Here is a 25181-nt window from a genome sequence, read left to right as displayed (position 1 = left end):
AGACTACTGCTGTTTTTTAAAAAGCAGTTTCCTGATGAAAACTGAACATAGCAGTTATCAATTCTGGCACTCACTAGCAGGCCTCTTGGTATTAGTATGGCTGAGAGGTGCTTTGAGCAGGTCACTGAATACCTAGCTATTTTTCAGGGAACTTGTGGAGTCAGCACTCTGTGGATGTTCAAGGATTCATCTCAGAAGCACACAAAAACACAACAGAGAGAAGTGGATCGTCAACCTTGGAAAATAAATTAATTACAGAAGAAACAAGTTACTATTTCTAAGGCAGGAGACAGCAAAGCAATCCTTTTGCAAAGGGTTATGAGGATTCTTCATCTTCAGCTGTTTTAGGCATATATAAAATTTATTGCTCAGTTACTAACTTGCAAGGGGCTTACCTTCCATCTCACAAGCACTGAAAAAAAGTTCAACATACTCTTGCCTCCCAATGAAGGGAGAGGAAACAACAGCTCAGCAAAAAAAGGGATCATAGATTGTAGTGGACTAATAATACTGCTTTACCTCAGCCTCCTCGCACAGAACATTTTAGGAAGGGCTAATATGTTGTTTGATAGTCTTCAAAAATACTTTGAAGCACTTTCTTAGTGATGGACTGCATGAATCCATCTAATTGGTGTTCTACAAACTCAAACAGCAGTATCAAATGCTGTATTGTGTCTTTTTAGTACTGAGATGTTTCTAGCCACTGCAGAGATGAAATCACTGGACTAATGGGGCTGGAATCAGGATGCTGGATAATGTCATCTAGGCTCCCATTCCTATGAAAGGTTGGACCAGATGATCTTTTGAACTCCATCCCTTTCAATCTGGGCTGTTCTATGAATCTGATAAACAGGTAGAGATAAGTGTTCTGCTAGTACAAATTACTGAGTAAATGATAACTGGGATCTCATCATATCATCACGGCTAGGCTTCACGAATGAAGATTTGGGAAGGACTCTACCCACATTTGCTACAAGCACGCTGGTGGCTAAAGAGGCCAATGCAAGGTAGACAAATCCGGTTGCAAATTGGGATCTAGTCAGCTGACAACGGTGTGATGGCAAGTTATGTTCCCCTGTAAGGATTTGGAGGAAAAGTAACAGGTATGTGAGGTAAATGCAAAATAGATGTTGTCAGATGAGCACAGATAAAAACCTGCCCTCTAATTCAGAAGTGCAGTTTTGGAGATGAAGATTTGCACAAGACATACATATATATCAATTGCAGTTTTTGAAGTTTGAGATTGTCTTATTCAGACTACTACTCAACTTGTTCCTCACAATTTGAAGTCATTTATTGCTGCTAAAAATGTTTGAAAATTTTGATTTAGAATATGCAGTCTTGCAACCTGTCAGGATAAAACCTTTACTTTTCCAGATTTAATGACTTTTTTATGACTTTCCTTTTGAAGTTACTGCCCCTGGCTTTCATTTAACTGACTTTATAAAAAATTGTAGGTATAAGTTCTTTAACTCTGTTTACCTGAATCTCTAAAAAGAGTTTTGTTTATTTTTATTTTTTTAACAAGTTTTTGTTGTAGTTTGTGTGGGGAAAGAGGTTGTCTTTAACAAAGAGTTTAAATGGATAACTGCATATTATTTGCTTTTCAAAAACTGTGTTACTTGGCTATAGCTCTTTGTGGTATCTACCAACATGCATTCTGGAAGCTTTCCTTTTTTAACTTTTGCATGTAACAAAACGAATGTCTCCTTAAGCCTGGAGAAGATTCCCTAAGCATGGCTGTGGTATGCTGATATGGCACTGCATGGTCTCTTTGGACGTAACTCTATGAATGCTTAAACCAGCAAGAAAGCCATTTCATCACTCAGTTTTGTGAATGCAGTTTTTTATTGTGACATAGCTGTAAGCCAAATCAAGGAAATGATCCAGGTCAAGACAAAACCAGTCAACTTTTCCTGGCAAGTTTTACATGTGGACTCTTTGACTGATTCTCCTCCTGCCCTGATCAGTCACCTGAATATTTGCAATGGTCCAGGTGAGGAAAGGTGAACAGAACAGCCTCAACAGTGACACAGTAGTGAAGGAACTGACTGTCAAGGTTACATGTTTGAGATTGGAAGAGCTACAAAACCACTGTGGCAACAGTATGCTATACTTCTAATACGGCTTAAATTTAATTAACAAATAAATCATATACTTTTTGAAGTTGTTTGTTTGTTCTGTCAATTTAAGAACAGGACAAAGTGGCTCCAGGAATTGCTATTTTACATAACAGCTGTAATATTTTATATACATTGTATCTTGTTTATTGAAAAAATAACTGTCAATTTAAAATAAGAACACGGTTGTCACATAAGTCAAGAAAGGAAATCAAGAATCATTTATTCTTTTAAATTATATTAGCTGTTTAGCTATACATTGACATACAGTACTTCAGAATCTCTGGGAAACAACTGCTCATTGTCATGCTGACTTCTCAATTCCTGCAATGATTTTATTTTTATTACTGAAGCCCTCAGTTAAAAATTGGAGAAGTGACCGGGTTAACACTTTGTCTTATTAGCCCTGATGACAGCAGGTAGGCTAGAACATTGGAAAAAAATCTACATGGATCTTGATATCACAACCTATTTATTTGTAGCAAATTATGTCAAATCTGCTTTTGCCCTCTTAGTATATGGGAGATCACAGGCTTATACCTCTAAAATTTTCATTAAATAGAAAAAGATGGAAGGATAGGTCTTGAGAAAGTGATGCACGCTTGCTTTCCTCAGCCCTTTATTTGAAGTTCCAGAAATGTATGACATGAAGTCTTTAATTTAAAAAAAAAAAATCCCGGTAGCTCTTCCTTTGTGTCATCCCAGCAAGAGCAGAAGCAAAAGGAAACAGAGGAAAGAGTTGGCAGAGGATGAGAAGATGTGCTTATGAACAAGCAAAGATTCTGGAACAGTCACAGGTTAGACACTGCAGCAGAGGACAAAGAATAAAACAACCAGGGCACAACAATATCTCAGAAAGGTGGTACAGTGGGAAGCACACTAGTGAGATTGTCAGTGCAGTTATGAAGATGAAACACCCCCACAAAAACACAGAAGTAGATAATATGGAAGAAGAACTTCTTCAAAACATAGGGAAAACTGGAGTAAAGATCAGTCAGTCTTTAGGAAAGCCATCATATCTCTCATGTCGATTAATTCAAAGAACTTACTGGAAAGAAAGTGCTGGGATGCAGGCCCAAAATCTCGGTGTGCCTCCTGTAACTGTTTAAGGCGATCCTCTACAGACACCTACATATAAACACACATACACAAAATTTACATTGGCATTTACTTTGCAACACCAAGACCATGATAAGAAGACCACTTGTTTACATTCATTTTTAGTGAAATTAATTTGTGTGTGTCATAGCTCTCATTTGACATCCATCTATTCACGGCTACATTTTTTTTTCCACTTGCTTAATGAAAATCCTGTTTGTATCTTGCAGCGTTCTTGTGTGAGAACTGTAGATCAATAACAAACAAAAGTAGTGTCACGGTGACTATAGCCTACTGCTGAAGTTTCTGACCTCCTCCCAACATTTCTGTTGTCCACATTTCCATAGTCAGCAGGTCTCAGTTTGATTTTATTGATCTCACAGCTGCCTTGTCAGCACAGAACCATTTTGGAAGATACAGTTTCACTTGCTGACATGACTCCACCCCCAGTTTATTAATTGAAACTGCACTAGCACACCCAGCAGTAGTTTGGTTGCTTGGTTAACTCAGTTTGAGAAGAAAGGAAAGGTCTGATATGACACATTAATAGCTTTGCCTCTCAGGAGTGACTTATTCAAAACTACTGGCCCAGGAACTGGTGCCCAGGTTTTGAAAATTAATTCCCGCTACCCTCCCTAGAAGTCTGATAAGTATTTCCTACAAAATAAAAAAGTGAGAAACTTCAAAATTGATACATGAATTTTTAACTGACGTAAGAAACTCCATTAAATTATTCACTTCGAAACTATGTATGAGTTTCAACTGTAATCAGGCACATTGATTTACCTTTCTCAGACCATTTAAGCACAATAATCATAACTATGCAATATGAATCTCTCTCATAGCATATCCTCTTCTGTTTTGTAATGCTAAATTGCTATTGCTCATACCTTGTTATAGCTCTACTAATACTTAAGACACTTAAAGTGAAATTCCCTACAGAAAGTGAACGTTCAAAGACAAAATAAAATAGCTTTCCACAAGCTGGAAACACAACAGAAGTATTTATACCAGTTTTTGGTAACACAGATTTATGTAATAAAATATACTGCTATAAGATATACAAAAAAAGCATGCAGCAATAGTTCCCACTAGTCTCCAGAGTTTAATGCAGTTTCCTGTGTGAATAAACTGCTGAAACAGCTTGAAAGGGAAAGCTTTTGGTTAACCTGCTGAAGGAAAGACATCTTTTTGTTGCTTTGGTACCAACAGAGTAACACCTTAGCAATAGAAGTAATGGAACAAATAGTAATAACACATCAGAGAAGAGAGGAGAAAGGACAGAGAGGACAGAGAAAAAGAAACATCCCTCCCCACACACCTACTGTACATATTCAGAAGAATACCTGTAAAAGTTTCCAACGCATATTAAGATCATCCAGTTGACGAGACATCTTTAAGGATGGATAAAGGTCAAGTGGAGACAGCTGACTGGACAAATCATTCACTGTTTTAACTTTTAAGTTGATGGGAGCAATTTCGTCTCTAAAAGCCTTAAAGGGTAAGAAACATACACTTATGTTCAAGGGACATTTGAGCAGCACAAAAGCCACAGTAAACTCAACACGGTTCTGACCTGCCCAACACGGAAGTTTATGCTGAACAACTGGACACATGTCAGTTCTCGGCAAAAAAAGTTCCCTCACTTCATTGTTCTTACTATATCATTCATATCCATCTTTACAGAAAAACAGTATGAAACTTGCTCAAACGCCCATAAGCAAATTGTGCCCCTAAAACAATTTAAATTATTTTTTTAGTGGTGCCATATGGCTTTAGAGCATTTCATCACAAAAGAAAATACACAATGCTATATTAGGAGCTTTAGCAGCATACAGCTGCCAAGTGTTCTTAAGAAAAAATGTGTTCAGTAGCTATAGCTTTCCAGTATTAAGCGGCTAACAAAAATTCAATTTAAAAACTATTATTGAATTAGCAAAGCATGAAGAAATTTGTCTTCTAAGGAAAAGGAGTACAATGTTTTACCTGATTAGAACCACAGAGTGAAACTATTACAAATGACTAAAAAGAAGTAAAAGGTTTATTGAATCAAATAGAACTAAATACAGTATTAAGGCAAAATTGATGCAAGTTTTAGTTACAGTTAAAAAGATGCATCAAATGTCTTTTTTGCTGTGAGCAGTTAAGTGTTCAATCCTATAAACAGCTTGATTGAACATCATGAAACATGCCAAAAACAACTGTTAAAAAAGCATTTTCTTTGGATAATTCAATTATTTACCTCCCTTCAAAAATCACTCTCATCAGACCCAGGAACAGAAGGAACATACAGGCAAGAAAGAAGCACTGGGCTTCTGGACAGCCAGCAGGCCCCTATTAGTTCAGCAGATTTTCAGTTTTTCCACAGCAATGAAAATCTGAAAGACGTTACTTTACTCTACAGAAAAAGCCATTGAGATATGACAAATCACTTCTTAACATGAGAACAAGGAGCTATTCAGCATTAGCATCTTATTTCTTGCTTTAGTATCTATATTAAAATATAAGAGGGAGAGGAAGACATTCATCATTCTTCTCACATCAACAGCAGTCTGGATATAACTCAGCTTTGACTGTCTTTGTTTTAAGGATTCTGGTTCCATTAACCTTGAAAGTAACAACAAAATTTTGAGAATGAGGATGCTTACACTGATATATGTGAAATAATGCAGCCCTGGGAGACCACAGGCTATATACGCATAGAGAGAATATCTGCAGAAACCTGGTCACAGTGCGTGGCCTTTCATTCTTCTCATACAAGCACCCCAAGCAGAAGGTGTGGATGGTCAGGTTTTCTAATGCTTTGCCATATTCACCCTTAAGCTTAAAAACTGAAAAGCTGTGTTTGTGAAACAGAAGTGATAGGTGCTAAATTTGCCCCAAACAGCAATTTTCTCTACCTACATGTGCATACCCACATGCTCTCCTGGAATATCTCCTGATATTCAGGCACTTCCCTAAGCACTGTACTGTTTCCAGCCAGCTTTCCTGGATGATAGTTATCAGAAGATACCCCTTCTTTGGGGAGCTCTGCATTACGGGGTCCCTACTCAACCCATGAAGTTAAGCAGGGGAGGGCTACTACCCATCACGAGCAGCTATGCCTTGCGATGCTGAGCCCTGCATGGGTGGCCTGGAACCCAAGCAGCAAGAAAGTTATAGAGTAGTATGTGTTCTTCACTTTGAAATAATCCTGATGAGAAGCCAGGCTAAAGTAAAAGCAAGTGCAAATAGTCAGTCATACGAACTAAAATAGGTAATAAATGTGTGAGCTTTATGAAAGTTAAGAAACAAACTAAAACTACGAATACATTTCTGTATGACTGAAAAAGTTCTAAATGTTTTCCTAACAAGAAAGGTATACATGATGGTCAAACAGATCTGACAGCTCACCACTACAAAAAGAAGGGGAGATACTGTCAACTGCTGGAATGACAATTGACTCCGCTCATTCATACTCCAGTGCCTGGGCACAGCTCCAAGCAAACCCAAGTCCTAACTACGGATTAGACAGTATTTAGAGGAGGAAAATATTTAATTCCTAGAACACATTTTTTTCATTTAATGAATGTTATATTCTGTACACACCTGAAGCTTGCTGATCACATGTGCTTATGCAACCCCAGCCAACAGAGTCAATGTGGCACAGCACTGGACTTTGAGACCTCAGATATGGTCTTTAAAGAGCACTTTATACTGCACATGACAATTTAAGTACACAGTGTGTATATATCTAATGTGACTAGAGGTAGTAGAATGAAGAGGCCTGACACACACACAGGCTAAATATTTCCCAGGAGTTCCACACTTACTGTAGTTTTCTCAATGTGATCTGGTAACGAATCTATGAGCAAGTCTCCTACAGGTTTCCAGCCATTCCTCACATTTTCGGCCTCCTTCAAATCAGCATCGAGGTCATCCATGGCACACTGCAGGTCTTTCAGTTTTTCTAATGCTTTGTCCACTTGCTTCTGCCAGATAGTGGCGCTGGCATTTAGGTTCTCCCACTTCTCTTTTACCTCTGATGACTGTTTACGCATAGCTTTGGCCATCCTCATGGCTTTCTCCTCAGGGGTCAATTCTGCAAAGGGAAAGAAGAGTTACACTGTTTCCTTCTTATTCATGTCCAGTTAAACAGACAGTGAGCCTGAGATAGGTGCTCAAGACAGTCAGTAAGTCCAGTGTCAACTGACAATTTATTTCAGCAGGTATAACGTAGAAGAAAGTCTACCTTGTCATAACTGAAATAAACCTCAGTCACTCCAACTGACAAAACAAAGCTTGATCAGAAGACAGGAAACTATTCCTGACTTTCATATATTATGATATCCACAAAGCAAAAGCAGCTTACTTCTGGTTTGTCATTTTTGGAGGCACAGAGGAAGGAAATAAAAGGTCTTTTTTCCCCTACTGAAAACTGCCATAGGGAATCTGTGGACCATGTAGAACGAGCAAGAACAGTGCTTTGTTCCTGGATCATTTACCACCACTTTCACCCTACTACCAGGATGTCTCTTAAAATCCACTAGCAAAATCCAAGGTCTACTGAGTATCATGTGGGGAGTGGTCCTGCAGCTCTACATCCATTTTTCTGTGTTAATACCAAAGGCCTAAAGGGCTGGTTAAAATAGGTTTTCCAAATCTAAAAAGGTTCAGTGAAGCTATTGACTGAAAAAGAGTCAAGCTTATGGTTCACTATTACTGACAAATTTCAGGCTTCTGTGTTTAGATAGCACACACCTCAGCAACCATGAAAATGCCATTCAAATTACAAAGATCACCTGCCACTGGTCTTTGCAATCAGCAAAGCTATAACAGGCACACACCCCCCCTCCTCAGGACATAGTCACTGGAGATGATACTGATTATTTCGGTCAAATGCTTATATTGAAATCTCCAGTCCCCGGTAAGTCTGCAAGACATCAGGCAGAACTCTACACCAGACCTCTCTGACAACAAGAACTGACAAACCCATCAGCTGGTGACTTCTCTGGCCTCCACAAGAGGTGATTTCTGTGTATCAGTCACGTAGCCTATCAATGAGAGAACATGATGTCTTTTTTGGGTCTTCAGTTTGAGACTGAGCAAGACCCAGACAGCCAGAATGCTAAAAGAAAACCCTAAAACATCCCCAGCAGGTCCTACTGTCTACTGCTCAGAGGGTACTTTCTGAAAAAAGTCATAGGGAGCTTCCTTCATCAGGGAAGAGTTGCTTCAGTAATGACAAAAAAACAGCCAGTCTCATAGGATTCCCCTTCTACATAAGAGCCTTGCAGCCTCTGCAGGCACAGAAGCAGGCAGAGAAGCAAGCAGAGAAGCAAGCAGAGGAAAATCTATACAATGCAAAAAAACAGGAAGCAAAAGAGGGGGGAAGAGATGTGACATACACTGAAACTAAGCTATTTGGCCTTCTCTTCAGTCCTACATAAAACCTTTGGTAAAGGTTTATCACAGTATTCCTGTGATCAAAATTTAAGTGTTACCTATGAATAAATCACACATAATCACACAAAGATGAAAGTACCACTTCTATCAGAAGTCAGACACATACAATCTTCCACTTACTGATAGACTGTCTTTAAAATCATTATAAGCTTGGACTTGCTAATGTAGTGGAGGAGCGTGAGGGGACAACATACAAAAATGGTGTGGGAAAAAACTTTTTGCTTTACAAAGACTAGATGAACGTCAAAGTAAATGCACACTTATGGTTGAAAAAGTTACCTCACTATGTCTCTGGTGATGCAACTATTGTCCCATAGCACACAATACAGAAAAGCATACTGCAAGTAATTAATACAAAATAAAACACTAGAGTACATTCAATTTGTTGTTTAGAAGGGCAGGGACATTTTCCCCAGATATAAAAGTAATAGGGAGTTGTTTGGATTGAAATCAGAGTTTCTGCCCACCAATTCTACATACTTGGTCCAGTTTTTCTTTTAAAGTTTTTTCAAATCTTGTTAGCCCATATTAATCTTGATAAATGCTAGACTACAAATACTAGAAGAGTAATCAACAACACAACCCAACTGCCATCTGAAAAAACCAACCAACCAAGTAAAACGCAACCCAAAATGCACATTTTGCATTATAATTGTTGATGTAGGGAGGAGAGGGCATTGCACAAAGGATCTTGCTGAAAAGTGGTTATGTAGGAGAAACAACGTACAAGGAATGGTAACCAGAGCAGATTGGAAGGCAAGGGCAATCAACAAGAGCCAGCATCACCAAAGAAGGGAGATAGACACCGAGGCTGCAGGTTGCGGTGCATGTTTTGACCTCAAAAGAGAGAGCCATTTGAAGAAAGAGTGCAGCTGAGTGGTACAAAAGATATTTTGAGCTTAACAAGATATTTCAGTGACTTGTTGGGTGTCATAAGGTATCACATGAGAGCACTGCCTATGTGTACTTTGCCTGCAAAAGTAGAGATTATAGCCAGGCTTAGGGACACCACAATGGAAAGCAGGTGTTTCAGAAGAGGAACTTGGGGTGAAATAGTTTTGAAAAAAACCTACAGTGCTTAACTAGATGCAAACAGATATGAACTATGTATGTAGCTCTGGCATCTAAAGACATGGTAGTAACCTACAATTTGCAATACTGACAGATTAGAATAAAGATGAAGACCAAAGCTATGCTGTGATAAATTGCACCTTGTCTCTGGATTTACAGAATTTCCCAGTAGAATAAGCTACATCATAGAACAATACAATTCTGAAATGATCTCTACCCCAAGCTTTGCAACATATTTTAGAAAAATGAAAAGAAATAAAGCTGAAGCTCTGTGCAAAATCCCCTTTTAGAAAAAAATTTGCTTATGTAGAGACATTAAAGAGGTTGTTACCACAAGTAATTCTGGAATTACTCACCTTTGAGAATAATAATATAACAATAATGGATGAATGAATGAGAATCCACTTCAGTGCAGTAACAAAGGAACTGTGAACACAAGCTGTACCTAGTGGCAAAGTCTAGTATCATAGGTTATCTCATAGGTTGAGGTATCCTATGATACAGCTATAGGTTGAGGACAACCAGACCACAGTAGTAAAAGCTGCAAGATAATAAATGAGGATTATGGAGCACCTAGAGATGGAATCCTTTACACAAGGTAAGGGAATACTGAGTTTCATTGAAATGGGACAGAAAATTGCAGACCCAGTAGAGGAAGCCTCCTCTGTTGGTATCTTGAGTATTTGGCTACAGGGGACATTATACCCAGAAACTGGACTAAGTGAAAGTTAGATACAGGCAAAGCTGCAATCTGCCATTTTTATCCAACATCATGCAGTTAGTTGCATCATCCTTTACCTGTTATCAGAGCCAAAACCTACCAATTCTGCATAAAAGAGTAAAATGTTGCAAGGTCTGAACAGTTCTAAGCTAGATTATTAGCTGGTCTTTTTAAAAGATCAGTCACTTGACAAAGAACACGCAGAAAGCTTTAGTAAGAGCTGAAAACCTTGCAAAACTCTTTGGCTGGCCTTAAAGATACCGACAACAGATTCAGTGAGTGTCTCTTGCTCTCATGGAAGCAATAAGAAAAAATGTGGCTATAGCAATAAATAGATTGGATATGGCTCATGGAGACATGGTTCAGAGGTGACTATAGTGGTGCTATGTTAACAGTTGGACTAGATGACCTTGAAGGTCTCTTCCATGCTTGGTGATTCTGGGATTAAAAGAGGGGAACAATAGCCTGACTTTATTTGTATGGCCAGCTAAAACAAGGCAGTTTTACTCATGACAGACTAGTCTCTTATTTTGGGAGGGGAAAAAGATTCGAGAATGACTGGGGTGATACAAGTATCCCAGCAGAACTGAAAACCTAAATATGTTTTAAAACCATTTGTCAAGTCGGTGTCACTGTGCAAGGATATCTACCACATACTGTTTTTGAAAAATATTAATTCATTGCAAGACTGCTTTATTTTACAAAAGCCTTGGAAGTGCTTGTAAACTTGCCCTAAAAAGACATTTGCGAGGAAAATAAAGCAAAATATGTGCCTTTATGAGCTATAAAACCATTCAGCATATATTCATTTAAGAGAAATATATTCTGTATAACTACATGTTTTCCACCATGAAAACCAAACTTATTAATGAGCAACACATTACTTTTTTTCAAGCAGAGACCACAGTCTTCGAGATACTGCACAGCAAGGTTACATAGCATAAATTGTAAATCTCAAAAAAAATTGTCTTAACAGGAGGAGTTTTCTTCTCTTAGTTTGCAATTCATTTATCCAGTCTGTCATTACACACACTGGCAGACAGAATTCCTTTTTGCTGTGAAAAAATTCTACATAGTAGTTTTTGCTCTTTTGTTCCTACTTAATACAAAAAGTCTTTTCAATGATCAACTTGATCAGCTTCCCCCCTCCTTTTTTTAATGGTACTTGTTACATATGTTCACTTCAGCAGCTGCTCAGAAAGTAAGAACAGCCTATATTAACTTTGTTAACCAAAGAGAAAAGACAGTAATTGACCTTGCGATAAGGGAAAAAGAGCAGAAAAAAAAGCCTGCTTTTGTAGTGGGGGGGGGAAATCTTGATTTTAATAAGCATTTTTTGTCACAAAGCACCAACAGATTTTCTGTGTCTCTAGCAAAGACTGAGTGCTATAGAAGGAAAACTTTCACGCCTGAATTTTATAGCATATAGCTTCCCTGCATGCCTACATATATGGAGAATACAAGTGAAGAAAATTCTTCTTGTTAAGAATTAATTTTAGACTTCTTAAAACAATTTGGCTCTAGCATATTTCATTTTAAGCAGTTGTGCTTGATCCTTATTATATGGCCTTGAACTAGTGATGCATCCTGCCAAAATTACATTAATTTCCTTTCGCTTTTGATATAGTCTTAATAAAATATAGTGGAACTGGAGATGATTTCAAGTCCCTTCCCTCTGCCATTATATCAAATGTTGTCTCTTCCTTGGTTCAACTGATCGTTGCAGCAAAAAACAATGGGTGACACAGCACTGCAATCACATTATGAAAACTTTCAGAGCATTTGAATAGGCACAACGGCACACTGTCATATTCCTAAGCAGAACCACCAAAAGCAGTGCTGTCATTGCATCATGAAGTCTTTAGCACTGCTCCAGAGAAAGTATTCTTTGGGCTTCTAACAGTTTTGACAGAAAACTTAGTTCTGATGGGATGGCAATAGGAAGTTTAAAGAATAAGCACCAACTGGTTAACGCGGAAATGCAGCAATCACACTCCAAGCACCCAACCATCCAAGCACAACTCATATCTTGCCTTTTCCTCCTATTCAAATATCTATTGCATATTTAGTTAAAACAAGGAAACAGCACAGTCATTTGCATTTTTGCCCATTTAGGTATTCTTCTATCAAAACTGAAAGTTCTTCAAACTAGAGAAACTTAATTAAACAAAGAGTGAATGAGGAAAGTCTCTGCAGGATAAGAGATAAATTACCTTTGGTCTACAGAAGACAGAATTGCAAAAGCAGAGCAAAGGAAACTGTTAACCTCATGTATGATGAATAATTCTGGAAAGGGCTCAGAGTATGGGCTTCAGATAAAGACAAAAGAACAATGCCAGCATACATACATATTCTTTAATAACAACAGTTGATATTTCCCACTGGGTGCTGGTGGGGAAGACAGAGATGGACAAAACAAAGGAAGTAGCTTCCAGTTAAAAGAAATAATTAAGTTGTCCCCCAGAACCTATCTCCAGAAAACTAACAAAGATCACAGCAATCCTGAGAACCTTGCATTTATCCAGCACAATCAGCGTAATCTGTCAACATAAACAAACCACACATACTACTTTTCAATATAAAAATGCCAACATTTTTAAATAAATGGTGTGATCCAAAGGAAGTTCACAACACTTTTGCACAGTGGATGCCCAAAGTTTATGTTGCTCCAGGAACATAAACCAGGTATGAATTCAGTTTTAGTCCGCTCCTGCCACAATACCAGAAAAACGCAAAAACAACAGTATTGTTACAGCATCTCCAAGTTGTGCCTTCTTCCAATTGCAGTTAAAGGGAAAGTATTATTGGAGTCTCAATTACTCTAGGCAAGCAAGAAATTAATCCTATGTTTCTTTTCAAAGCACTGTGACTGTGGATTTTAACAAGTTTTTATTTATTCCAGAGATCAATAAAGATTTGTTTTTCTGGCACTGCACATATGGTAGGTAGTTCCTCAGCAAGACTGCAGAAGACATACATCCCATAACAGCATTTCAAAACAAAACAGAGACACCTAATTTATTCCAAAACAACACAAAACCAGAAAACAGACAAGTCAGGCAGCGCAAAAGATAGGGCTCCCTGACTCAATGGCACCCTATAATAAACACACAGGACTTTAAAACATCCATGTTCTGAACTTTTCTGACCTTTTAAGTAACTCTTTTCAGCCTATTTTTTCCTCTATAGACATGACTTCTAGTTTGTTTTTCTGCAATTTCCCACTTGCTTTCTTGGAGCTCATTTAAAATGTTTTAAGCTATGTTTGCTCTAGAGTGTAAGGAAGGCATTTTCTTTCACACAAGGTCTTAAGGTTTGAGAGCCATCTTAACCTCTGAGAGCCACCAATGAGCATTACTCAAAGGATAACTGAAAATTCTCTTGCAGACAGTTTCACTGGTTTCTCAAGTCTTGTAAACAAGGCAACGGTTAAACTTTCAGAATGTGCTTCCACCTGGAAAGCACCCTGTATTTCAGATAAAACTGTGACAACAAGAGAGCACACAGGTCAAGAATGAATATAACTGTTTATATCCTGAGGTTCTCACGGAAAAAAAAAACAATAGGAAAAAAAAAAAACAAACACCAAAAAATCCCAACCAATCAGTAAAAAAATTAACAACTATCAAGCCAGTCTGGTGCCATTAAAAATTCAGGCTTTAAAATCCTCCAAGTTTTTACTCCACACCACTCAGAAAGTGGAAACAGTTTCCTTGAACTGTACTAATACAAATCCAAGCAGACAACCATGACGACTCTACAGGAAGAATTTCAAGGCTTCACCCCGGTGGACTAAACTTGTAGAGTGACTAAGATCTATCTGAAAAGGAGTGAGACAATTACTTTGAGATTCTCTAACAGGTAACTGCACTTCTCTCTAATCTTAGGAAGAAACTCTTAAAAGTCACAACTGAGTGAGCTCCAACTAAAACAGAGGTAGTAATGCTCAAAACAGTGTAAGCAGTTTCTGGGCGTGATTCCACCAACATTCAGTGGGCCATACCCTCTTCATTCTCCAAAGCACTTCTAATTTTCACATTCAAGATTTCAAACTCAGCCCAGCTGCATAGCAGAGGTAAAAAAAAATATTGCGGTAGCGTGTGATAGCTAGACAACAGACACAAGTGGGCAGGAATAGAAATGCTGCCTGCTACATACATGCCTATTTTAGTGAGATCTTCCTTGCAAAAAGGAAAAATTATGGCAGAGAATTTACCTGAATGTGCTCAGTGGTGGGGAGCAAAAAAAGTTTAGCTTTTATTTGTATCTGAAAGAGGCAAATATGTTGTGTTCGCAACTCTATTTAAAGTATATACATGCAATTCACTGATACTTATTAGTGTATTTCTTTTATTAACACAGTTGTGACTTATGGGGCTTTCTGTACTTTCCATTAATAGGAAATAACAGATGGTAAATAGTTATTTTAAAATGTTGTGTTCATCTCAACAACCTCTGCTACCAAACGACAGCTCTCAGAGCTAGGAATCTAATTATCCCGAGAAAACTAGACACTACTGAAGTACTTTGACAATATTGCAGTCTCCCAGAAACATTCACTGTTGCACTGAGAATCAGTGTAGTAGCCTGTGGTAATCTGCTAGGATATTAATTTATGTTATCTTCTAAAAAAATTATCTCCACTCCCTCACTGCTTGAGTGGACAAGAATTTCAGCAAAGTCATATCATCAGTTTGTAGAACCCTGGGGACAGAAAATATTATTTCTGCTTTCCTTTTTGTTTTCCATGGCCTGTAACCTTACAGTACATGGATTTAGGAAGCCAGCTGTAACTATGCCATAGCGAATGACAATTAATATTTTCAGATCTAAGTTTTCTCCTATGCCATGGATAAGTCACCAAAAAAGCTAAAAACATGAGCATTTTCAATTTCTGTAACCTGTCCATCTACAAAATTCAGCAGCTGGCCCGCTGGCTTATCAATCAGCTCCACTCAGATGCTGAAGCAGCTCAAAGACAAGAAGAGCATGAAGCTTGCTTTTTTTTGTGATGGGGCCTCTCTATGGAAACATGGCAAAACAAAAAGAGAAGAAAAGATGATAGATATAATTAACTTAGAAGGAAGTTTCCTGGAAGATGAAGAACTCTGACTGTGCCAGTTACTACATAGTACAGTAGAAGGCCAACACAGTAAGCATAAGGCAAAGATGGGAGAGAAGAAAACAAGGCTTACTCATAACATGATTTTACATTCTTGGAATATATCTGACATTAACAAAACCATTATAGATAGTAATAGGTTATCATAAGGCATCCTATAACAAATATTCTCTTAATGAATGCAGGTATACACAGGTCCTTAAAATAGGTCTTGGTCAAGTTCAAAACTGATTCTTATAATTTTTCTCCTAAATCTCTCTCATTCCTTGCCCTTGCAACAATGCCCTTCCTGGCATGAAAACACCTATGGTGAAAAAGAAAATGGGAAAAAAAAAAGAAAGAGAAGTTGAAGAATACAGAAAACAATTTTACAACCTTTATCCTCTTCAGATTAGCTAACCTTCTCCTCTAAAAACTCCTGCTCTTATACAAGGCAAGAACTAACCTCAAGAAACTGTGATTTTCCAATTAATACAACTTCGATTTAATAAAACAGTTTTGCTACTTGTATTATAGAACCAGGCAGAGAAATGTTCAAATCAAGACTGTACAGTGCTGTGTACTGTTAATCAATATTTTTTAAAGACAGACTGTCAGCTTACAATCTGAAACCACACTTCTTCCCCTTTATCAACATGAAGTGGACTTCACTGAAGTTAACAAGCTAACCTTAATCAACTGCAGAGAACACCAGTGATTGACAGGCAGGCAGAAAATAAAATTTAAAACCACCAACATTTTAAAAGTAAACATAAGCTCACATCCACATTCTTCACTATAAAGGGTTAATCAGAAGAAAAACTGTGTGTCTGGCTGCCTTCTAGTTCAGAGATGTAGCTTTCTGGAGATTGGTGGTATTAGTTGCCAGAAAAAATTTACTAGACTCAGTCCTGGGTGAAAATGAACAGCTTATTATTTGAGATCAGAGAAAAGGATTCAAAGACACTTTTTGGTCTGAAAGTCTATTAATTTACAGATAGTGTAGTCCCGTTCTGTGTGGGGTGTGAGTGCCCACTGCTGGCAGTGGCAGCTTCACAGGGGTCTCTGGGAGAAGAGGCTGCAGCTGCTGTGTGCCAGGGACAACAGACTCCAGTCTACCCACCAAAGAGCATAGCTGAGGCCATGGTCTGCAAGTGATTGGTGCCTGTCTCTGGTCTAATCATATACAGCTGAGGCCCTCAGCCGTGCTGGTGGCACCTCAGGGAAAGTGTATTTAAGAAACAGCAGAGAACAGCAGAGAAAGAGAAGGAGGGAACAAACAGGAGAAACTGCAGAGGGAACACCAAGGTCAAAGGAGGAGGAGCAACTCCATGGCAGGGCAGACATTCCAAATGGAAAACCCGTGAAGAGGAAAGACGTGAGAAGAAAAAAGCAGCAGAGAAAAACTTCTAGGCTAACTGTGGACTTAGCACCTTCCCACTCTCCCACACCACTTGTTGCCTCTGAACGTGATCTGTAGTCACAACAAAGCAGGGTAAAAGACAGGAATAAGGAAGTCGAGTGTGTGAAAGCGGGGAGGAAAGCTGTGATTTGGATGTTTGTCTTTTTGTTTCCCACTACCAACCAAATTAGTATTTAATTATTTATTTGAAATAGCAATATTTTTTTTTCCCAAGCACATTTGTTTGGCCCACAACAGTAGTTTGTAATGGCTCTGCATCTGTGATCCATCTGATCCCCATCATGACCCATCTTACTCCTGTTCTTCCCATTTCATGCCTCCACCCTACTGAGGTGAAGACATGAGAGTTAGACTGGTGGGAGTGTGGCTTGTAACCAAGAATAACCACGTGCTCAAAAAATAAATTCTGTGGACTACTGAGTGTGAAGAAGGAAGAGGAAAATAAGTTCAGTGCACATCTATGAGACTTCCCAGTGGTTTTCAAATATGATGACTACAGCAGAGACATGCACACATCACTTGCAGACTCAAGCTGTTACTGCTATGCAGTTAACCATGGTCATCGAATTCCCTGCTATACTGTTATCACTGCCATTGGTATAGCACAAAATAATAATAATCATGATCCATCATAAAAGACTGGATAACAAGAATTTATGGTGCACCTTATCATCTGAAGTTTGCTCTTGCACCTTCAGTCAATGCTGACTAGATCATTGATATCAACTCCTGCTAGAAAATTAACATTTTACATTGGTAACATTTTATATATCGGTATCATTTGTGCTGAGAGGTTCTATGCTTTTGAGGAGAGAATCTGCTATTTCAAACTTCTGTGTGAAAATATGAGCAAATATACAGCAAGCAAACCTTATTTTTCAACTGAGGTTGCTTTTGATTTAGACCAATTAAAACATTACAGATGCCATATATCAAATGGGTTTGAGAATAAAGACAAACTGAATGTTATCAGGAGTCAGGAGCTTAAAAAGGAAGTAGTAAGATACATTACAGCAGCTAAGGTACCAGAACTAATCACAGAGATAAATGGTTCATTGGCTTTAATCACCAGCCATTCAAATTTTATCACAAAGTTAAATTAGGGAATATGAAACCACTTAAAAATTTGCACAGAAATAACACAAATTATGTTTCCAATGAACAAATTTAAGAAGTTTGCCATGGAGATGTATAAGAAGATGTATGGAAAGAAAAAGTATCTCTCAATAAAAGCAGCTATACTGTAATTTTGTAAATGATTCAGAACAGTAAATTATTCACATCTTATATCAACTGATAGTTCTACAAAAGCAGATTACTACATTTTCCAAGAACAGTTCTTATGTAACTAAAAGTAAGACTTCATAATGCTGTAGTTTATATCAGAAACATAATTGTAGGATTTATTCACACAGATAATTTTCTATTTTGTGGGGGGTGAAGAAAAATTATTCTCTTCTTTTTGGTCTCTGATATATAGACTGATATCTCAACAAATGCAATGTAGATACAGTTTCTAGGATAGCTGTGGTTCAATTTCTTAGCAATAATTCATTTAATGTTCAAATCCATAAGATTCTGTAAAGACTGCCTTTCTAAAGATGATTTCTTTCAGTTTGAATGAGATACACCACCAAATACACTTACTTCTATTTGTGGAGTAACACTTTGAATAAAGACATATGTACATTTGAGTGTGCACCTTTGAACTACTATTCTGACTAAATTTAAGGTCTGTACATTATCATGTTAAGAAAAAAAGACCAGAACTGATCTCACGAGTGTTTTGAATCAAAACCTGGAAAAGGCAATAGAGATGTTTCTACTTCTTCCATTAAAATGTAAGTACTTACGAAGCAGAGTAGTAACACTTTGAGATTAATCACTGAAATAAAAGCAAGCAGGATGTGATTTGGAAAATTCTGGTCTAACCAAATAATTGGGATATAAACCATGTACATGCAAGTCCTTTTTCTCTCCTTTTGACCATTTCTAGAAGTATTTTCTGACCTGTTTTTGAATGTAAGCTCCTTCTTGGTTCCTCAGGCCCCTCAATTGGTTGGTCAGCAAGGAAAACTCGTGCCTGGTCCACAGCATTGAGAATGGCTTGCTCTTTATCCTTCAGTTCACGTCTCAGTGCCTTTTGGGAAGGGAAAGAAGAATGCATTTGTAACTTGACATTGTGAACAATTCTCTGTTTTTACCTCTCTGACCAGACCTGTCTAGTGAATGAGTAACAACCAGTGTGTTATTCAGACTGCAAGATAAAATGCAAATTTTAGAAAAACAAAAACAGCAAGAAATTAAGGTTGGAAGGCCAATTTTTATGAAACTGACTTGAAGAAATGAACACAAGAAAGGTGATGATGGTAGGTTTTCAAAAAAAACCAAGAGAAACTGAAAATACTGCATTAAACTTCTAAAATAAAAGTAAATTTAATGGGTTTATTGGTTTATTGCTTTTAACAGAACAGCAATAATGTATAGTAGATTACTACAACAGACTTTACTTTTTTGATATCTGGAATAACAGCAAATTGCATCAACTGAAATTTCAGAAAATAATTTTATAAAATACTAAAAAATTTCAAAAATACTTTGCATTCCTTAGAAAATGAAACCTCTTGTTTCTGTTTCCTATTTATTTTTTTTAATTTAGAAAATATGTAACAAAAATTTTATTATGATAATACATTCTGATAAAACACCCTTCAAATTAGATAAAAGTATTTTGATCCTTATTATGTAGAAACAATTGAGACTTGTATACAGAAAGAAAATTATCAATTTTTCTTTAAGTTTTTTTATGCTGATGGAAATGAATTTCAAGATATTTTGCTCTACAGCATTTATGACTTTTTTAAAGGTTTAAGTGTAACGAACCCTTTTTTAAAAAAAACAGCTGTAGTGTTTCTTAGAAAGCATTTTCTTCCATTCGATATTTTAAGTATAAATCTGTACCACTCAGAAGGAATCTGCTTTTCCGGTTCTATTTGTATTACTTTCTACCCATAGAAACACAAAGGAAGATACTTTTTTTTTAATTTCTCCAATATATTTTTAGCTCTAATTACAACATCCAAGCTTATTTTGCTGACACAGTTTGCTCAGGCCCCATTCGAGCTAGAGAAATGCATTTAGTGAGTGTTGACAACATTATTTAAGAAAATGAGTGTTTCTACTACAGAAAATTGTGAAAAACAGCTGCCATAGAAGTCTCACAACTGCTATCTTATCCTTTTCATTATTAAGTCTCTTGATGTTATAATCATAAAAAACATCTACCTCTTGACTTTAACTTAGCAGGAGGCAAGCTGTATTTTCCCCCATTTCTCCCCCACTCTATTCCTTTATCTTCCTCATCTTCTCAAATACTTTGATTCTTCTAGTCCAAATAAAATAAATAAATAACCCCAACAAAAACTAATCACTGAAAACACACTAACCTCCATTACATTTAGGAATTGCGTTATACAGTCCAACCTTTAGTAACCATTAACTACTGTATTTACACAAAAAACTCTTCAGAACACATCTCTAAATGCCTTTGCATAGCAATAATATTCTTTGTAGGATTCAGTATACACTATATGTAGTAAGAAATAAAAATTGCCGTTTAAAAACCAAGTCCTACATATTTGAAACAAAAAATACAGAAACTGAAGTATTGTAAAAACAACATTCCTGAAGAATCCCTTCCGATCATCAGAGAATGTATCAATATTTTAATTTCACATTACACACCATAGAATAAGATGCTTTAAAGTCATCCATATTTTAAAAATCATTAAAATATTCTCTATGTGGGAATTTGTCTCAGAAGAAGGAAGACAGTAAGCGAACTTGTGTGGATGCATCAGTAAAACAATCTTAACTTTGAATTTCTGTCAGAAACAGAGGGGCAATTACTCCACTGTGAGGTAGGAAATCTTTCTAGATTTACTTTTCTCCCCTTCATTCAATTTTCAAAATATTTCCAAAGCATACAAGAAAAAGGAGACTAGGTCAGATTTGGAGCCTACTAAGAAATTTCATGCAGTTAGAAACAATCTAGAGATTGTTAGAGACATCTCTTTTGCTGTCTCTCCTGTTCACCTTCACATAGTGTGTTTCATCAATTTGCCCAATCACCCTCAACAAAACTTCAATCAAGTCTGACCTAAGAGGCCTTGGATTTAATTCTCCATCATCCTTGCCACTGAGGCTGTTTAAATTGAGGTTGACAACATGAAGATTTTAAGACTTTGGCCCGTATAGCTCATCAGCTATAAGTCATCCATGGCAAACCTTATTAATACTCTTGAAAGAACTCTCTTAGCATGAAAGAAACCATGCACTGAGATGGTAATGCTAAAATCATTCGGCAGTAAAGAAGAGTACCTTGACCACACCACAGACTTCCTAGATTATGGTTTATACATTTTTTTTTATGCCACAAATGCAGAAATTATTTTTGAACAGCTACTCACACTTGCCTAACTTTATTCCTTGTTTCTTAGCAATACTTCATGTATTTCCCTGTCTTTCTCTTTCTGCCAGTAAACAAGAACAGCAATGAGAGTACACAATGGAAGAATAGCCAAACATATCAATAATATTCTCATTCTTTCCTCTGTGCAACAGAACAAAAAAAAAGGCAACCCACTCATAAATCTAATTTCAAGCCCAAATATCACCTGTCTTAAATGGACAAAATAAAGATTTCATTGGAAAAATCACATCTACAAGAACACTACAGAGTAAAAGTAAGTCATAAGAAGCCCAGCAAAGAACATAAAACCTGCTATACTGAATTAGATTATTGTGTTAAAGATTTTTACATAATAAGAAGTGCAATCATGTATTTTGGTGTTTTATTTAGTTTTGCAAAAGACCTCCCCAGTGGCTACTCCGAATGGATGTCTTTCAGTAGAGAAGGATATTACTTCATTCCCCTTTTGACATTAAGAACTAAAATACTTTAAGCATTTGTACACCTTTGAGCGTAGCACAGGTTTTGGTACAGGGAGAATTCCTCCCCTGCAGCTAGTTATACTTTTCAGGAAGAAAATTAGGAGAAAATTGGTACTAGAGTTTTGGTATAGATTAAATAAGTGAAAGTACGACAAAAGACTTGAGAGGCATCTCCAAACTTAACACTGAAACAGTCCACTAATAAGGTAAACACATGGATGCAAATATTTTTTGAGTTCTGTTGGGCGTGCAGATGTGAAGACAAAATGAAAAAGTGAACACTGAGCAGAGAAATAACACTTATTTTCCCTACATTATGCTTTTTATTATTTATAAAAGTACAATACTATTTTGAAGCATATTGGTCATATAAAAAGAGTCTGTATGCAACTTTGGGCATAATTCATACCACCTTATTTCATACAACAATTCTAAATTGTAAAATTACTGTATACTTTCGGTAATGGATTAAAATAAAAACTTCACACTTCTCAGTAATCTGACAGTTGACAGACAAATAAATCCAACGTCTATACAATACAGTTTTCCTGCATTGGAAAATTCAGTCTTATTTCCTACATAAACCAAGACATGGATTTTTAAAGAGTCCTGGAGAAACCATTTAGACAGTTTTGATTCTTATAGAAGGGGAAAAAAACTCTGGAAACCTAAAATCTGGTGTGCTGATGTCAGCACAAACTGTTTCCAGAGCTGATCTTAAGCAATACTAACCAAGAATAATTTTAAAAATCCTCCTTTGAAACCTGAAGAATTTTTCCACTGGTAGATGGACAAGGGCTCACAAAACGACACTTCTGAAGTGTCTTACACAGCATCACACAAAGTAACAACTATGATTGGCATTGCAGCATCCATTTTGCAGGTATAAGGGATATTCTTCAAGTTAGTCAACTATGGCAGAGTAACCCAGTACCCCACTAAAACATTCTTCCTCTCAGGGAAGAGAACAAAAGCTTTGGCTCCATGATTTACAACCGTTAGCTAATTATTTACTCTCCATTTTGATTTGTTCCTCTTTTAGTAACATTATAACTGTGGAAATTATATACCATTTGTTCTGTTATACCAAGATAATTGAACCAAGTTGCCCTCTCTTCATTAGAGATGCTTATGATTTCTAATATAAAACCCAACTCTTCTCACAAGCTAAGATTTTTAAAGGAATTTGCCTAAACCAAGCATTACAAAATTGCTGTTGGGAATGCTTTATAGCTGAAGTTTTTTCCACTCTTGAAAAACCAGGAAGCTACAAAACCTTTGCTATTTGTGATTCTTTACACTGTTTAGTGTATCCTGCAAGCACTTATTTCCTTCAGCTGCACCTTAAAGTTATTTCCTTGGGCATAGTAAGCAGACTGCTAATTTACAGCCTCTTTTTCTCTTTTGAATTGTACACGTACAGAATAATTCAGGGAGCAAATCAGCTTAATAGTTCCAATAGATGAAGGCAAAGCTAATTTCAAAGAAAACACATGGGATGTTTCTTAAAATCAGAACATATTTAAATCAAGTCTCATTATGTACTCTTTCAAGGAAGTAAAAATGCATGTTATTGTAACTCATATCAGTTTAGCACACTGTAGCTTTACGTGCCAATCAGCAGCTCCTGTAGCATTTAATTACTTATTCATATTTATTCTGCACCCAGCACTTGAAAAACTCCTGTTACTTTTATACACTAAAATGAAAAAAAAAATCCGTGGCATATAATAGGACGGGGAGAATAAGTACGATGATTGAGAAAACTCAAAAAATGAAACGAGCAATTGTTTATAAAGATCACACAGAGATAAAGGTTGTGACTGAGTCTCTGCCAGCTGTCTGCATCACTAAAGAATGAACTAGAATGAAAATAAGCATAGCATGCTTAAAAGCTGCTCCTTCACATCAGGCACTTTTTAAGATAACATGTACACAAAAAACTTCAAAAGTACTTTGGTCTCTGGACACATCTCTGCATAAAAGGCAGTTTTATAATGTATCTACCCCAGCTGATATAGAAAATATTCAAATAAAGGGTAACATTTCATTTGAGATGGCGCAGGTCACCATGCATTTACCTTTTACTATCCCATACTTAACCTATTTGGTAAGAGAAATAATGGAGAAAAATATATAACCATTAACACCTGGAGATACAAAGACACATGCAGCACATGGGACTTCAAAGATGAGACCAAATTCTACATGTTCTGATAAATCAGAGACAAACAATGACCAGAATAGGGAAAGAAAGGCAAATATCACGGGAGGTGGGGGAGAAGAGGAAGCTGTTTGCTTCCATAACAAACATATATTGAGTATTTCAGATTTTTTTTTTTTATAGAAGAATCTACACAGCCATCTCAAAAAGGACCAAAGAGAAGTAAGTGTCAAAGGCTGCTAAATTGTCTCTCAGTTTACCATTTAACACTTGCTCTCTCTATTGCTGTAGTGCCAATACAGAGTGTGCAAACAGGATGGCAACTACAAGGGTTCAACGTGAGTGTAGACCTGGAAGTCAAATCTATAGCAAATTCCTCTTTTTTGCCTGAAGGCACAACGAAATGAAACTAAACTGACAGGAATAAAAAAGCACAGATGTGGGTAAAAGAGAATTAGACTATGCATGCTGGTGATCTTCTACTAGAGGCAAATAATGTTAGCCTACTTAAGATTTTTCCTTTGATTTATCAAAATAGATGCTTCAGGCCAGAAATAGGTGTACTTCTTCACTAAGACTTATTTGTCCCCTGATAATTTCCCTTCCCACTCTCGTCTCTGGATGAGTGTATGTGCTCAGGGCTACTTACCAAAAATATCACCCACCTCCGTATATGCATTATAGACATTCATTACATAAAATAAGTACCTATAACTGTCTCTCAACAAAGTGCTTTGCAGTAGTACAGACAATAAGACAGAGGAAGGAAAGTATGCTGTATCATCTACTCTTCAGACTTAGGAACATGAAACATGAAGCTGTTGCTAACATTCTAAAAACCAATAAACTGACAATCTCAAACTGCATCTGTATGTTTCTGTGACACACTTTAATTAAGAAAGGGGAACTGACTTCCTTCTAAACTTGTTATAGTAGTTCAAAACCAGTAAGGTTATTTTCTGCATTTCCAGCTAACAGCATTGTAAATCAGAAAAAGATGATTTGAAGACAGTTTGGAAAATTCTCACTTACAATAGCCTCACAGAGACTTTGAAAGGCCTCTGTTGTGCACTAGAAAAGAAGCC

At 37.0% G+C, this 25181-nt stretch overlaps 1 protein-coding gene across 4 annotated transcripts in view; it reads right to left on the bottom strand.

Moving 5' to 3' along the window:
- UTRN (utrophin) overlaps window positions 1–25181 on the bottom strand; it is a 366848-nt gene that overhangs the window by 77784 nt on the left and 263883 nt on the right. For 3 of the 4 annotated variants that reach the window (XM_029962891.1, XM_018078025.2, XM_018078026.2), the window contains 4 exons: window positions 18990–19119; window positions 7031–7299; window positions 4565–4711; window positions 3170–3248 (listed from right to left, as the gene is read on the bottom strand). In XM_029962891.1, coding sequence (XP_029818751.1) covers window positions 3170–3248; window positions 4565–4711; window positions 7031–7299; window positions 18990–19119 — 625 coding nt within the window. The remainder of the gene's footprint in view (window positions 1–3169; window positions 3249–4564; window positions 4712–7030; window positions 7300–18989; window positions 19120–25181) is intronic. The other variant, XM_029962892.1, reaches the window with a different exon arrangement.

The sequence above is a fragment of the Manacus vitellinus genome, unplaced genomic scaffold (genome assembly GCF_001715985.3).
Source record: "Manacus vitellinus isolate BGI_N305 unplaced genomic scaffold, ASM171598v3 scaffold_4_pilon, whole genome shotgun sequence".
Taxonomy (NCBI): domain Eukaryota; kingdom Metazoa; phylum Chordata; class Aves; order Passeriformes; family Pipridae; genus Manacus; species Manacus vitellinus.
Note: the sequence above shows the minus strand (reverse complement) of the source record. Positions and strands in the feature narration are given on the sequence as shown.